The 17789-nt window shown below is 32.2% G+C and overlaps 1 protein-coding gene across 2 annotated transcripts in view; it reads right to left on the bottom strand.

Moving 5' to 3' along the window:
* LOC149263121 (MADS-box protein AGL24-like) overlaps positions 1–17789 on the bottom strand; it is a 276204-nt gene that overhangs the window by 183527 nt on the left and 74888 nt on the right. For both annotated transcript variants that reach the window (XM_089425805.1, XM_089425802.1), the window contains exon 2: positions 16771–16843. In XM_089425805.1, coding sequence (XP_089281931.1) covers positions 16771–16843 — 73 coding nt within the window. The remainder of the gene's footprint in view (positions 1–16770; positions 16844–17789) is intronic.

Here is a 17789-nt window from a genome sequence, read left to right as displayed (position 1 = left end):
GTTATCTAGGTAAAGCTCCTAGGGCTCCCTTTGGAGTTGGACACAACAGGCATTGATAACAATTGGGAATTCGATTGGAAAATTCATTTTTTTGGAGGGCTGCATCTTGGGTGGTTTGGACATGCATATTGCTTGGGTTTTTATGGAGGTGGAATTCTCGGAGATATTCCTACAAAGTTGGACATGGTCTGGGATGACATAACTTTTTGCCAGCAAATTGATTATTTGGGAATCCCTTTTAGATGTTTGGGGTGTAATTCAACTGGCCATATGATTGTAGGTTGTCCTCAGAGGTTTGGAGGTGCCCTTCGAGCGCATCAACAGTTTGGGTGCTCATCGTTGGGAAAGCAAGATGGTTCCATGTGTTTCGAAGCGGTGTCGATTGATAATCATGTTTTTGTTAATCATATTGATCCAGGTACTAAAAAAAAATCAATCCATATTTTCTCGCTTCTGAATCATTTGACGATGTTTCTAAAAAGTCTCTCGAATTTTCTGTCCAAAATTTTGTGGATAATGTGAAAAAACTTTATTCTTCATGTTTGAATCCTATGGGTCTAGAGGGTTATGTGGGGGTTTTTTCTACTTTCACATCCTCTTCTCTTATGTTGTCTAGCCCACCCTCCAGAGTTTCTCCCTGTTCCGAGGTTTCTCCTATGGTCTCTAGCCCTAACTCTCAAGTTGGGAAAATTTGTCCTCCCTCATTACAACTTTCTCTAGTTATATTTTTTTGTCTCTTTCACACGCAAACTCTCTCCTAAAAACATTTTTGGTACCAATTTAGAGATACTGAAACATAATTTGGCTTTGGACATGAAGGCATTAACCATATATTTGTCCTTGTTCCCCTCGGATTGCTTTTCCATTAGTCCAAATTCGAGGAGAAATGTCACCATTAGGAAGAATCAAGGGGCCCAGGGGAGGAAACCTAAAAGGGTTTCGTTTGGGGGTATTATTTCTTCTGGCTTAGCACTAAACTTTTTGGAGGAACATGACTCGCATTAATTATCCCCTTGTGGTTTCTACATCTAGGCCTCTTAGAGGTTCAGGGCTTGGGGAATTCCTTAAAGTGGTTTTCCTGATGTCATTTGATTAAGGTTTATCGACCTTCGTTATCCTTATACAGGAGACCATGGTTTATGGGGAAAAGGTTTGGCCTTCTTTTTGGAAATTATGCCTAGGTTGGACGGTTTGTTCGACGAATGCCTCTAGTCAATTCAGGGATCTGGCTGCTATGTGGGATCCGCAATTTGTTAATTTATGGCATATAAATCTTTTGCAGAGATTTTTCTTTTTCTTTCTAGTTTTTCCAAGGGTTCAAAGTCCTATCTCCACATCTTAAATTTCTACACTCCATATGATTCCAGATACGTGGTTCGGAATCAGTTGGATTGTAGTGGTTTGTTTTAGATTGGCTCACTTATTTTAGCTGGTGACTTAAATTTGACTGTGGCTATGGATGAAATTTGGGGCTCAAAATGCAAATTGGACCCAATGGAGGGTTACATTAAGGAACTATTTGGGCGAAACCATCTAGTGGATATCTTATCGAATCCTTTTTTCCCTACTTGGAGGAATGGTCGTTCCATTCTGCATTGGATTACAAAGAGATTGGATTGTTTCAAGGTCCAAAAAATCTTGGCGGAGTGACTTGGCTTGATGCAATCTTGGGTTTCCCGAAAAATGTTGTTTGATCATGAACTAATTTTCCTCCATTGGTGTGGAAAATGTGGCTGAAGGGCCTTCCTTTTAAATTTAATCACTCTTGCCTAAAAGACAGGAAATTTGAAAATTTGGATTGAGATACATGGACAAAGGCGACTTTTAATATGAATACCTCTCGGGTGGATATGGTTAGTCGAAAATTTATTGATATGAAAAAGGTGGTGAGAAAACGAGAAAGGGAAAAAGAGAGGAACAACATAAAAGAATTAATTGACATTGACAAAAAACTTCTGGATATATATGATCCTATAACGTCGGGTTAATTCTCTGATGCAGAGAAACAATTGTCCCTGAACCTTGAAGTTCGTAAACGTTTTATTTTAAAGCTACAAGAGCAAGCGAAGCTCAAAAGTTGTTCCATTTGGATTGCAGGTGATGACAAAAAAACTAAATGTTTTCACAATTTTGCCTCAAAAAGGAGAAGAGTATTATCTGGGAATAAAAGGATGGCGAGGTTAGGAACATATCCTCCCTAAAAGGCCTTCATAAGGAGGTTGCACATTATTTTGGAAATATATATCAATCCAAGGAAAGGGTGGACATAAATAATCAGTTGGAGATTATCCAAGCATTTCCAAAAATTTTGAATGAAGAAGACAATGATATTATTGGGTGGACGATCACTTTTGATAAAATGGCATCAGTTAAGTCTTTTCCCAGGGACAAAAGTTCATGTCTAGATGGGCAGTCTATGGAATCATTTCTTTTCCTCGACATCATGAGATTGGACCTGGTTCTTTTAGAGGAGGAGTCGAGGACCCTTTTTAAAATATTTATTGCATTAAAATTTCACCTTCATAGCTTTGATCCCAAAAGTCTCAAGTGCTTCATCTTTGTTGGATCACAAGCCTATTTCAGTATAAAATTCCATTCATAAAATGATTTCTAAGCTTATTGCAACTCGACTAAAATACACTTTGTCTAAATTTATATTGCCTGACCAATTTGGGTTCCTAGAACAACATTAAATTCAAGATGCAATGGCAATTGCGCAAGAATTCTTGCATTCCATCAATGTAAGAAAGAAGGATGTGTTTTTATTGAAATTAGACTTGATCAAAGCTTATCACTTTATTGATTGGGGTTTTTAGACATTGGTTTTGCATAAGATTGGTATTTTAGGGATGGTTGTTGATTGGATTATGGTGTGCATACCTCTAGTAAATTTCGTTGTTTTAATTAATGGAGTACCTTCCTACGTCTAGGCAATGAATTGATCCCCTTTTTATTACTTAGATTTTGTGATTTATTATCAAAGGAGGGAGGAACATACTGTTTTTTCCTCGTGGACAACATAACAGTATCCAAAAAGTCCCCAAAATTAGCTTGGGATGGATTGTGAACAACTTGGAAGTCCCCAAGTCCCAAATGATGTTCCCAAGAAATTGGGGATGTTCCCAACACCTGTAAAAGTCCTCGGTACACCAGAACATTGGGTACAAGGGATTTTTTAGTGAGGACATGTCCCCATGCAACATATGTTTCATACATATGGAACCATCTAATAAAAGTAAAGAATTGGTTGATTGGGAATATGTGATGGCAGATCGGATCGGGTTCTTTGATGAAGATCAGTTTTGATCCCATTAGAGGTTTTATTGGGGATCATTCATTGCCTTCCCCTCTTATCAGGTATATCCTTAATTTGGGTATTTACTTTTTAAATCGAATACATGTTTCATATGATCCCACCACACCATGTCCTTCCTAGACATGCTTACAAAAACTTTGTTTATTCTATGATTTAGCTGTAACTTGGGATAGGTACGCAAATAAACTATCCATGGCTGGTATATCACTGATTGAAAAGGATTATATCTTCGCGTTGGATGAAAAACTGATATAGGTTCAGATCTCAGTACATGAGACATATAGATATATCACTTCTGCCCATCATCCTTTTGAGGTAGAAGGTGGTTTCAAAAAATTTGGAAGTGGAACATTTCCCTTATGCTAAAATGCTTTCAATGGCTAGCCTAGTAAAATAAAATTTTAACTTGGGATAGCTTATGTCAAAGAGGTTTCATCCAGCTTAAGAGATGTGTAATGTGTAAGTCAGAACTTGAGGAAGTTGTTCACCTTTTCCTAAATTTTCTTTTTGTGATCTCCATTTTGACTGGTGTATTGAATATCTTAAACATATATGCCGATTTTAATCCCTCTACATTGGAATATTGTTGCAAGAATGGATCTCGTGTTATAAGGTATATCGCACTCTTCATCTTTACATTTTATGGGGCATTTGGAGTAGTAGGTATGCAAAACGATTCGAGGATTCTTCAATGGACATCAAGTGTATTTACATGAATATTGTGGCATACTACAATGAAATCGAGGTAGCGAATGAGAAGGGTTCATCTAAATATATTCAATTTTTGAATATATGGAGCAAATATCCAGTGGGGTTTTTGATGGGGCAATAATATTTGTGGGAGTGGAGCGTATATAGTCATAATGAATGGCATCACACTTGTTGGAATATCAAGTTGTGTTATAATACCCAAGCGGAGACCATTGCATTTTCGGGGGGGTCCTATTTTGTGCAAAGTGGTTATCCATCAAGTAAATTGATGTCTTTGGTAATTCAAAGGTGGTTATTGACTAGGTTCTATTACGATCTTCTTTTGATCGTCCCTTGCTCATAGATTAGATGAAAATAATAAAAATGTTGATTGGAAGTTTATGTGGGCCAAAATTTTTCACATATATACAAGGAACAATTGTCGTTGTTGATGCATTATGCAAGGTGGGATATACCAAACAAACAGGAGAGATTAGTTACATTGCTTTCTGCCATGATAAATTTCAAATGACGAGGAAAATCCACATCACATAGACCCTCTCCTACTGATATGGAGCATTTGTCTTTCATTTTCCAGACGTAGTAATAAATTTTGTGATGTAGCGAAACATATTATTGTTTAACTTGATAGACTACATCACAGACCAAATTTCAATATGGATTGTGATAATTTTTTGTGATCATAGGCAATCTACCAGAAATAGTGAATACCTCAACATATATGCCTGGATATGATAACTTTTTTTTGAACATAAACTATATATCGAATAAGGTGAATATCTTGGCATATATACAATATGTAAACAATTTATTATAAATAGAAAATTTGTTGGTTTTTTATTTCTAAAAAAAAATATGAAATTCTATAATGTAAATAAATCACATCTAATATAACTCTTGTCTTGTGGGTTTGTCTAGCTCTTATTGTTTCTATTTTTTTACTTATATGCACATGTATTCTATTATAAATGCAAAGAAACTTAAGGCATTAGAACCTTCAAAGCTCGATTAAGGTGAAGCATTAAATTGTGCAACTAAAAAGCATTGAATTGTGCAACTAAAAATGAAACACGCTTATCAAAATGCAGAGATCCATCATAAATCCCGAGAAGAGTGATTTGTTACTTTCACAAAGTTAAGCAAAGTGGAACAAGTTGCAACATATGAAGAAAATGTTGAGATATTAATCTCAATGTCTACTAGATGTCATCACATTTGATTCTCTTGTCTGCTAGGTGTCATAGACAGTTCAGTTTTACTTCAGATTAGTCAAGTTCTACTCAAGTCATTTAAGGTTGATGTTTTCTATGTAATCTATTTTAACTATTTTGAATATTGAGAAGAGAAATATCTTCTCCACTTTTCGTTTTCATTCTTTGTCGTGGTAACAGAGCGCCAAGTCGCATAAGACTCTAAAGAGCACAGCGTTTCAATTATTTTTGGACTCGTAAAGAAGAAGCAAGGGTCATGAGAGGCCAAGGAGAAGCTGCAAAAGTAGCTTGAATTCTACACCTATGAAGAAGAGGAAGTGTGGTGATTGTGCATATGTCAGGTGAGCCTAGGGCATCAATTTCGCATCTCAACTAAGACGAAACTACAAAAAAAGGTCACAAAGTTAAAATCTCCGCACCTAGTGAGTTGAAGGAATGCACAAAACTCCACAGAGAATCACATCGGAGCTACAAAAACAAGGATTCTGCATTTTAAAAAAGGAAGAGCATTTTTTCAAAAGTTGTCGTAAATCTTTTCTTTTTTTAATTCATTTCAGTAAGTGACAAACAAGTTCGTTTTTATATCAGAAGTCAAACAAGGTCCCATTGAAGTTTGCAAAAGTGCATTGAATGACAACGAATGGATATTTTTTAAGGACTTTGTTATTTTAAAAAGGGAAAAAGAGTTTCATATTAAAAAGGGAGGAAACCTTTATATATTAAAAAAGGAGTTTGTTATTTTAAAAAGAGGGATTTTAAAAGTGAGGGAGGTTATTGTATATTTTTAAGGATTTAAAAAAAAAAAACCTATTTTATTTAAAAATAGGAAGTTGTTTTTAAGAAAGGAGGTGACACTTGATTCAAAAGTTTTCTTTTTAAAAGAGGATATAGTAAAAAAAGGAGCACACATCTGTATTTGAACAAATGGCTTCGTCCAGCGCTTTGCCACAGACCCCGACTCTGATTGGCAAATATTACGAGTTTTGGTCTTAAAGAATGAAGACCCTTTTGCAAGCACAAGAATGTTGGGATTACCTGCCTAACAATTATGTAGAGCCGACCCAAGAAATATTAGCAACCATGAACAATAAGTAGAGGAACGTCACTGCAGATCTCAAAAACAAATAGTATAGAACCAAATGTTGGATACATAACTCAGTGGATGACTCTATCTTCGACAAGATAATCGGCGCATCAACAACAAAATACGTTTGGGATATTTTGAAAACTGCATATTAAGGTAATGATACAATGAAGACAGTTAAACTGCAGGAATTGAGAGCTCAATTCGAAACCATGAAGATGACTGACACAGAGAATGTGGTCAAGTACTTGACTAGAGTCATAGGAATAGTAAATTAGATCAAACTCATTAATGAAACAATTACATATCAAAAGATTGTTGAAAATGTCCTTCGCAGCCTGCCCAAGAAATATGGCATGGTTGTAACCAACCATTCCGGAATCCAAAGACTTTACAACCTTTTGAGTAGAACAGTTGATTGGATCACTTCTGGCACACGAAACAAGACACAACTTGGTAGAAGACTCCATGGAACACGTTTTCAAAGCACAACTCTCTATTAGAAGAGGCAAAGGAAGATGATATAGAGGTAGCAGCAAGCAAGGCAGAGGTTGAGGCAGAGGTAGATCATAACATCATCCTGCATCAGACAATTGGGGACCTCGACAAAACCAAACTCAAGCAGAACATGGAGAAAATCTAATGTTCAATTCTATTACTACAATAAATTTGGGCATTATGAACATGAATGAAGAAAGAAACAACCATATCAACAAAAAGACAGTGTCCATCTCTCCAACAATGAAGGAGAATCCTCTAAAACAATGTTTCTTTCCTGTCATCTTTTTGAAGACACTCACAACAAGGACCTTTGATAGGTAACAAAAATCTTCTTTCTTATCTTGATGCTTCCATAACATCAGAAATTACTCTTGGAGATCATTCTTGTATTAAAGTTGAATGGAAAGGTATTGTCCCTATTCTTACTAGACATGATTAACACAAATGCATACCTAATGTTTATTATGTTCCACATCTTAAGCATAACCTTATTAGTGAAGGACAATTGATGGAACATGGTTATGATGTAATATTTCAAGCGAACACATGGTATATTTATGACAAACCACTCAATAGTAGACTGAGAGCAAAGGTTGAAAAAACCAAGAATAGGATGTTTCCATTGACTCTTAAAGTCGAAATCCCTCACAGTATTTAGTACACAATGTGTCAAGAAAAGATGAGTCTCGACTATCGCATTATAGTTATGGCCACATACCATTCAAGAGTCTAACCCTGCTTCAGAAACATTCAATGGTCATTGGTCTCCCTGCTATGAATGTAAAAAATTGTAATTGTGAAATTTGTGTTCTAGCAAAGCATAAAAGAGATAGTTTTCCCACATCTTCCTCTAGAGAAAAAGATCCTTTAGAGCTAGTCCATACAAATATATGTGGCCCAATGCAGACACAGTCCATTGGTGGTAGTCTTTATTTTCTGACATTCATTGATGATTATAGCAGGAAGATATGGGTGTATTTTCTCAAAAATAAATCAGATACTTTCTAAAGATTTAAAGAGTTCAAATCAGAAGTAGAAACGCAAAGTGGAAAGCCTTTGAAAGTACTCAGATCCGACAAATGAGGAGAATACAGCTCCAATGAGTTCAATTTTTTTTTCAACAGCAACGTCTCATCATGCAAAACACAAGATATACTCCACCGCATAATGGATTAGCAAAAAGGAAAAATTAGTCGATCATGAACATGGCCAAATGTATGCATCGTGATAAGAAGTTGTCAAATAACTATTGGGCTAAAGCAGTTTCGACAGCAGTGCATGTTCTCAACAGATCTCCAACAATCAGTCTCCAAGATACAATACCTCAAGAAGCATAGGATGGTAAAAAGGTAAATGTATCCCACATTATAATTTTTGGATCAGTAGCATTTTCACTTTCACATTTTCCTTTGCAGCTAAGAAAAAAGCTTCAAGATAGGAATGAAAGATGTATTTTTGTAGGCTATAGTGAGCAGTCAAAGGCCTACATACTTTACAATCCATTTACAAAAAATTTGTTTTAACCAGAGATGTTAAATTTTTTGAAAATAAATATTGGTCTGATCATGTTGATGAAGCTTTAAATCAACCTTTTTATCCATCAAAACTACCAAGATTGCAAGTTCAAGAAGAGCCATACAATTTTGAAAATGGTACATGTTCAATCAGTGAATCCAATAGTGATTCAACATCTTCAAAAGAAAATCAAAAAACAAGAAGCGTCAAAGAAATATATGAGCAGGAGCATGAATTTGACTAGCAGAATATGTTTGCATTTATTTCAACTCAACCAACTCATTTTGAAGAAGCAACTAAAGAAAAACATTGGATTGATGTGCTGAACCAAGAAATTGTTGCCATAGAGAAGAACCAGACTTGAGAATTAGTTGATCTCCAAGGAGACAAAACCAAAATTGGTGTAAAATGGGTATATAAAACCAAGCTGAATGAAAAAGGAGAAATTCAGAAACATAAGGCAAGGTTGGTTGCCAAAGGATTCTCACAACAGTTTGGTGTCGACTATGGTGAAACACTTGCTCCAGTAGCAAGGTTAGACATTGTCAAAACGATTTTATCGACAGTAGCTCAATACAAATGGAAATTTTATCAACTTGATGTAAAATCTGCCTTCCTAAATGGTATATTCCAAGAAGAAGTTTATGTAGAGAAGCCTCAACAAAGTTACAGATGAAACAAGGACTATTACCTCGAAACAAGAACTCTAGCCAAAAACCCCCAAAAAAACATGGAAAAACAGGCTGAAAACGAAAAGTGTTGGTGTTGGAATAACATTTTTTTTTCAGGGTAAATTTTCAACATTTTTTGAAAATGGCAGTAAAGAATTAGTTGATCTCCCAAGAGACATATAACCAGAATTGGTGTAAAATGGGTATATAAGACCAAGCTGAATGAAAAAGGATAAATTGAGAAACATAAGGCAAGGTTGGTTGCCAAAGGATTCTCACAATAGTTTGGTATCAACTATGGTGAAACATTTGCTCGAGTAGAACGGTTAGATATTTTCGAAGCCATTTTATCCACAGCAGCTCAATAAAAATGGAAAGTCTATCAACTTGATATTAAATGGCATATTGCTGGAAGATGTTTATGTAGAGCAGCATCAACAAACTTACTAATCAAAGGAGAACTAATACCTGAAAACGAGAACTCTAATAGAGCAACCTCAACAAAGTTACCAATCAAACGAGAACTATTACCTCAAAATGATAACTCTAGCCAAAAAAACCCCAAAAAAACATGAAAAAACAAGCTGAAAATGAAAAGTGTTGACGTTGGAATAACATTTTTTTTTAGGGTAAATTTTCAACATTTTTTAAAAATGACGTTAAAAATAAAATATCATTAATCTGAAAAACTTTGAAGTTCCAATGATTTTCAAGCATGGCATTAAAGATAAAATATCACATCTTTGAAAAGCCTTAAAATCCTAACGATTTTAGGCACGACATTAAATATAAAATATCATGTCTTTGAAAAACCTTAAAATTCCAACAATTTTCAATCATGGTGCTAAAAAAAATACTTATAACTTTTGTCAACCATAGCATTTTACATAAAATATCTTGACTTACAAAAACATCAAAATCTTGACAATTTTTCAACCGTTGAAATAAAACCAAAGATTATGACTACAAAAAAACCCTAAGTTTTCAAAATATTTCAAGCATGACATTATGGAAAAAATTTATGACTAAAAAAACTTTAAAAATGATCCCCTGAATGAAAGAGTCATTATACCAAGAGTAATTTATTTTTTAAATATTAAATGTATAGTGATTTTAAAATCTTAGCATAGGCCAACTTCACACATTGCAACAAAAATTTAAAAATCAATCATCAAATTGGCACGTAGTGTACGTGAACTCAACTCATTGTCATGAAAACTTAATGGTCAACCATGAAATTGACACATTGTGAGGGCAGACTCTATTCGTTATAATGAAAAATTTTAAATCAACTATCAAATTGCACATAATGGGTTCAGGTTGATAGTCAAGCATGGACATTAACCTTGCAGAAAACTAAAATAATAATAATAATAATATAATAAATATATAAATAAATAAAAATTAAAAATACAAAAGAAAACAAAAATTCAAACATTAAAAACAATAAAAACAAAAACACAAAAAAATTTAAAAAAAAAATAACAAGTAGTAAAACATTAAAAATACTTTAAAAAACATGACAAAAAAATCAAATATAAAAAAATACAAAATTAACTTGTAAAAATAAAAAATTTAAACATAGACGGATCAAAATAAAAATAAAAATAAATAAATAAACGGGGAAAATGTTTAAAAAAACATAATTTAACAAAAAAAAGATGAACAGAGGAAAAAAACAAACCTTTTTAAAGTTCGAAAAAAAATAAATTAAATTAAATTAAAATTTCAAAAATAAATAAAAATAAAAAAATTAAATTAATTTTTTTTGAAGTTCGGAAAATAAAATAAAATAAAATATATATACATATATAAGAGAAAATACAGTTTTCTTTTCTTTTCTTTTTCTTTTTTTTTACTTTTAAATTGTTTTTCTTAAATTAAGTTTTTGTTTGAAATATTTTCTCCATTTATTTATTTATTTATCGAATTTTTCTTGGGTTTAAATTTTGATTTTTTTTTTTGTTTTTTTGTTTTTTTTTTGTCATGTTTTTTAATTTTAATTTTTTTGTTTTACTACCAACATGAAAATCAACCACATTTAAAAAAAATTATCCACACTTAATACATTAGAAAATTTAAAGTGTAAAAAAATAAGTTCTCTAAACAAAAATGGTTGATATTGCATTGGTACTTTTCAAAATCAGCGTGAAAATCACTAACATTTAAAAAAGGATGTTCATAATTGATACATAAAAATTTAAAGTGTCAAAAATAAGCCCTCTAAAAAAATTGGTTGATGTTGCATCAACACTTTTCAAAATCAGCATGAAAATCACTAACATTTCAAAAAAATGTTACATAAAAAAAATTTAAAGCGTCAAAAATATGTTCCAAAAAAAAAATATATTATAAATAATCACTTTTCAAAATCAGGTGATTTTTTTGCTACCTCAAAAAACTAAGTAATTGGTAATTTTCTTGTTTAATCGGTAATTATGTTCCTCCTAGTTTTGAAGCTCAAGGATATGAGCATAGGGTATACAAATTGAAAAAAATCTTGCATGGCTTGAAACAAGCTCCAAGAGCTTTGGTAGAGTCACATTGACCCCTATCACATCAAAAATGGTTTTTGCAAAAGCAGCCATGAGCCAACTTTGTATACAAAAACTTGTGAAGGTAAAATTCTTATTGCATGTCTTTACGTAGATGATCTTCTTTATAGCCTTCAAAGCAAAAATGAAAATAGAGTTTGATATGATAGATCTAAGGGTCATGAAATACTTCTTAGGCATTGACATTTAGTAATTTGCTAACGGTATTTTTTTTTGTCAACAAAAATATGCCATTGACATCATCCAAAAGTTCAGAATGACCAATTGCAAATGCGCTGATACACCAATTGCTCAAGGCACCAAGCTAAGCAAAGAAGATGTAGCTCCACCAGTTGATTCCACGTTGTATAAAAAACTAGTTGGTAGTTTATTTTATCTCATTGCAACTAGACCTGATATCATGTTTGTTGCTCGCTTTGTCTCCAGGGTTATGCAATCACCTAAGATTTCTCATTGGAAGGTTGCAAAACGGATCTTAAGGTATATTGCAGGGACACTCGGAAAATTGTTCACTTATACGCTATACAGACAACGATTATGCAGGGAGTATAGATGGTCGCAAAAGCACCTCCGAGTATGTTTTTTTATTTTGGAACCAATCTGATTTCATGGGCATCCAAGAAACAGTTCATCATTTCAATATCCTCTATAGACGCAGATTATGTAGTAGCGTATTCAGCAGCTTGTCAAATAGTGTAGTTGAGAAGATTATCGAAAAATCTATCAAATGTTCAAAAGGAGCCAACTCCTATTTATTGTGACAACAGTGCAATGGCTTCTTTATCAAAAAATCATGTTTTCCACAAAAAGAGCAAGCACATTGACACACGTTTTCATTTCATCCTTGACCGTGTCAATGATGGGGACATAGTACTTGCTTTTTGTGCTTCCAAAGATCAACTTACAATAAAAGTATTGAACAAAAATGTATTTGAATTTCAAAGAAAGAAATCAAGTGTTGTAAGTGTCTCTACTTGTAACAACTGATATTAGGAAGAGACTTTGGGATATTAATCTCACCCTCTGTTGGATGTCACATTTGATTCTTTTGTGTGCTAGCTAGGTGTCATAGACGCTTCAATTTTACTTCAATTTGTTATTTTCCCACCATTATTAATGTTATTTTGGTGAAGCCTTTTCGACCTGATCGTTGGATAGATATGTGGTACACTTCCAACGCCATTGTGGGTACCGTTCCGTTTCAACCCCTGTATGGTGTTTATAGCAACAGCCGCATCTTTGGTTGCCAGTGGCTACATCCCCACGTTTCTCTACACAAAAGACGAACCACGGGATTAGTTCGAGTGTGGACCTCCGATCTACGAATAGAACGTAGTCTTCGTGGTTTGAGGTCCTCAGATATGCCACTAGTTGCTCCGCCCTATTTCTTTACTCACGGATTCGTGGCAGCGGACTCCACACGCCACCTTCAGCCTGGTATGGCATTCAGTCTCCCCCTAACCAGATCAGAGTGGCGCCCTTGTTTCTTCTCCTTCAGTCGTGTTCAGATCGCTCGCTTGTCATTTAAATTCAAATGTTAGAAACAATTAAAAAAAAGGGACCACTGAATTCGATGCTGGCCTTAGGTGTGGGCGTAGCATTTCAATCCAGATAAATTTCTGTTGTATGATCTAAATCTTGTTTCTGCTCCCCGGGATATTGTTTTAATTTTTTTATTTTTTATTTTATCTTTCTTTTTCTCTGCAAGGGGATAATTCGATAAATGAGAATAAAAACTTACCCAATAATTATTATAGTTTGCTGTGTTTCCATTTTATCAGATGAAGAAAAATAAAGCGATAACCAAATGTATAAGATAAATAACTCAGAAAAGAAAAGAAAAGAAAATTAGTATGACATGTATTTTTTATTTATTTTTAGGTCATAGTTAAGTCAGACACAAGGCATACATACTCTATCTTTTTCTGGTTTTGAACCTGTGACTTCTTAGAAGGAAACACCTGCTCTTAACCATTAAGCCCACTCAAACTATCTTATTTTGATAAAGTATAATGAGTATGCTTTATAATTTATTTTGGAATAAGCTTTTGCAATTTCTATTTTGTAACAGATAAAAAAATATGAATAATCTATGTTTAATAATTTGAGATTTTTATTAGTAGTATTCACCATTTCATGAAATTAATGGTTCTTAAATAAATTTTAGGTTTTCTATTTCCACTCCTATTTTAATATTACAAAATTTCAAAAAAAATAATTAAATAATTATCAATCATTTAATTTATACATTTGTATTAATAAAATATAATTTAACAAATATTTAATTACACAAAACAACATAAAATTCAAATTCGAATAAAAACTAAAATATATAAACATGTGTTTCTATATATAGACAAAAAAAAAAGACAAATATAATTAATTTAAAATATTAATACACCTTCATAAAAGATTTTCTTCGCTCTATATATGAAAATAAAAAGACAAATATAATTTAAAATATGAATACACCTTTATATGTCAAAGTGTAAAACCAAAATAGATTTAAAATATTAATATAATTTTTACAAAATATTTAATTCTGGTTTAAATATAAACTCTGAAAATGTTACACTTCGAAATTTAAAATATATATGTATCTTTACAAAATATCAATTCTTAACTAAAATTAATTAAATAATACTATAATTTCTAAATATAATTAATTAAATAGTATTATAAATATTAATTATTTTAATATAATAATATTATAATTTCTAAATATAATTAATTAAATAATATTATAAATATTAACTATTTTAATATTTTAAAATTAAGAGGCAGATATATCTTTAAAAGTATCCAGTTCCTATTAAATAAAGAAATTGGATGTCTTTTTTTCTTATAGAAAGTGTAATTTTGAAATATTTTAAATTGATGTCATAATTTAACCCCTTTTTTAAGATTTCCTCCTCAAATGAATTAGTTCGTTTTCAATGTGAATATCATTTTTAATTAATGTAAATTATAAATATAAATATTTATTATGTAAATTATAAATATTATATAAATTAATAAAATATTTATTTAAATTGTAATAGATATAAAACTAAATTTTATTTAGGTTTAGATATCGGCTCACTTAGGATTTCAAGAATGGTAATTGTTGAAAGGTTCGGAAATGCAGTATTTGTATTTATTTTTAGCTCAAATTTGGAGAGTTTTTTGATCTGGTAAAACCAATCTCGAGGGAATTATTTCTTTTTACAGGTTTCTCATCCAGCTCTTCTTTTCTCACGTGAAATTGTTATAGAAAATATGCAAGCTCCTCATGAATGCTTGCTTTCAACTCATTCATAAAATATGGCAACTTCATGATCAAAAAATGCTCAGTGAATACGATATTACCAAGGATGCCATGATTTATAGAGTAGCAAGAATTTAAGGTGGAGCCAAAGGGAGCTTCATCCGCGTCACTTCCACCAAGATCATTTAAAGATGTTTTAAAACTATGGCCTCTTTCGCCAAACCTTAAAGATCTCTCTAGATCTACATTTGTAGTGGAGCACTTAGCTGAAACCCCTTCCCTTGAGGTGAAAAATATTGTGTGTGGTTTGGTAGACTACAAATTATGAACAAGTGTAGTTTCAATGGTTTTTGGCTTTATTCTTTGACTCTCAAGTTGTGGGTTCACTGGAATTGTCTCCAAATGTTGCAATACTTTTCTACTAAAAAATAGGTTCACTGGAATTGTCTCCAAATGTTCCAATACTTTTCTACTCGAAAATATTTTTTAATGTTACTTCTCAAAAGATAGAGAATTGCAGAAGTTTTTTAATTAGGGACCCTAGTTTTGGGTCGGATCTGGTCCCTCTCAACCCTGCCTTTGGATTTTAATTCTCTATATGTGAAAGATAGTTACACCAGTATGGGTTAAGTTTCCCAATTTTCCCATCCATATGACACCTCCAACTATCTTAGAAGATTTGAGAAATTTGTGAGGTCACTCCATCAAAATTGACTTGGAAAGGATTATGAAAGGAATTCACATATTTATTTGCATTTGTGTTGAAGTGAGTCTCAGTAAATGATTATCACAAAAAATTATCCTTAAATGGGGAAATAGGGTTTATTCCTAACAAATGGTTTATGAAATATTGCTTTTCTTTGTAAATCGTGCCCAAACCGTGACACCTACAGGGTCTTTGCCCATATTCACTGAAGCCAAGAAGAGAAATCTTAGATGGCAAGATCCAAAATGACCAAACAAGAGAAATCTTGGATGACAAGATCCGAAATGACCCAACAGTGCTAAGTGTAGTGTAATTCACCATCTGGTGATGCTAGCACGTCTCATGATGTTAGCACTCTTTCTGCAGACCCAACTCAAACTCATGAGATGTCATCTCAACCATCACGGAGACTAGAAATTCAAAAATAATTTTGGCATCTATAAAGAGTGGGCAAAAACCTACCCACTAATCAAACCATTCAAATAGTCACAAGGAGCCAACAAATATGTCGGTGCATTCAGCAATGAAAACATCTCAAGGAAAGAAAATGGTTATTTTGGACAATCCCTCTGGTTAGATAAACTTTCAAAAGAAAAAAGGCAAGAAAAACAAGTCAATGCCTAAATCCACATAGGAAAAATATAATATTGTGTAATATAATTAAAAGAATATTGATTTCATATAATGTTTATTTTTATATATAGTATAAATTATATATATATATATATATTATTAATTATATTTATATATATAAATAATTAAACAATTTTAAATAACATTTTAAGATTTATATGGTTGGTAATCTATCTCATATTAAAATGTTAAAGGTAATAAATATTTTTTTATATATAATACTTTGTATATATAAATATATTTTATTTAAAAATACACTATGACTTTATTAAGTTTTTTATTTTTTATCATAACATTATTATCATCATAATTAATAATTATTTTTGAAACAAAAAAAATATTATCAATGTAAATAAAAATATAATAAAATATCAAATTAATAAAATATATATATATATATATATATATATATATATATATATATATATATATATATATATATATATATATATATATATATATATATCATCACAATAACTAAAATATAAATTAATTTTTATATTTTATTTCAATCACAGCAAAAAGAAACATATACCAATATAATATATAGAATTTTATTTAAACTAAAAGAACAATGTATGATATTTATGATTAAAAAAGTATTTGGTATTAAACTGTACCTCAAGATTCGGCTGTCCATCCTTTTGATTCGTACTTGGATGTGAACTATACTTGTCCAAAATCATCTTCATGCTTCAATTTATAAAAAAAAAAAAAAAAATACGAGTTAAACATGAGTAATACAAGACTTTTAAAATAATTATATATATTCATAATCTCGTGGTTAGTAAGATTTTATAAACGTGAGACTTCATTAAAATTTATAAGAGTGAAAACAGAAAATATTAAAAAATTAAATAGAAAGTATGTCCTTTTTCCAATAATCAAGCACATACATGATGATGGGTTAAGTAGAAAATCATCAATATCACACATTCGGTAAATTGCATCAAACACACTATGAAAATTTAAATATTGACTATCCAAATATAAAAATTTAAATTATTGAGCATCCAAATAAATAAATTTCAAGGGGCCTACGAGTAGCTGGTGTTTCTTTAGCGAGTGGGAGATTTGATTTATTTTTCCCCGAGGTAGGTTTGTTGAAATAATCGTTCTAGAACTGCTTCTTCCACTAGACCATTCAAAACTGGTGCTACCTTAGGTACTTTGGCAAGGATAGCACGTGTTTTTTGGCTTTATTATCACAAGTTACAACTATTAACACCAAAAAAGGCATACTCAAAAATACCCAAAACTTATAACAGCTTTATTACAGCATTTCTAACTATACGACAACGGAAATTATATTTGACATGTGACTTGGCTCAATATTGTTCTCTCTATACCTTAAACCTGCATTTCTCACTTAAACACGCGGCATTCTCCGAATACACTACCCTGGACCTTCAGGTGCTTTAATTCCCCACCAGCCACCTGTTACTCGTGGACATCCGATTATCGTCTCTGGTTGATTTGACACCAACCCTGCAACACCTGGAGTATATTCCCAGCAGTCGTCACATGAGAATTGGGTGTGCGGTACTGATAGAATATTGACCACCTTGGGGTTTTTGGGGTTTTGGGAGTCGTCTTGGGATTTTGGGAGTCGTTTAATGAGGTAGAGGAATTGTTTCGA

Source organism: Pinus tabuliformis, chromosome 6, assembly GCF_031772625.1.
Source record: "Pinus tabuliformis cultivar Carrire ecotype Pingquan chromosome 6, CPIR1, whole genome shotgun sequence".
Classification (NCBI taxonomy): Eukaryota; Viridiplantae; Streptophyta; class Pinopsida; order Pinales; family Pinaceae; genus Pinus; species Pinus tabuliformis.
The sequence above is the reverse complement of the archived record's forward strand: the minus strand, read 5'-3'. Positions and strand labels throughout refer to the sequence as shown.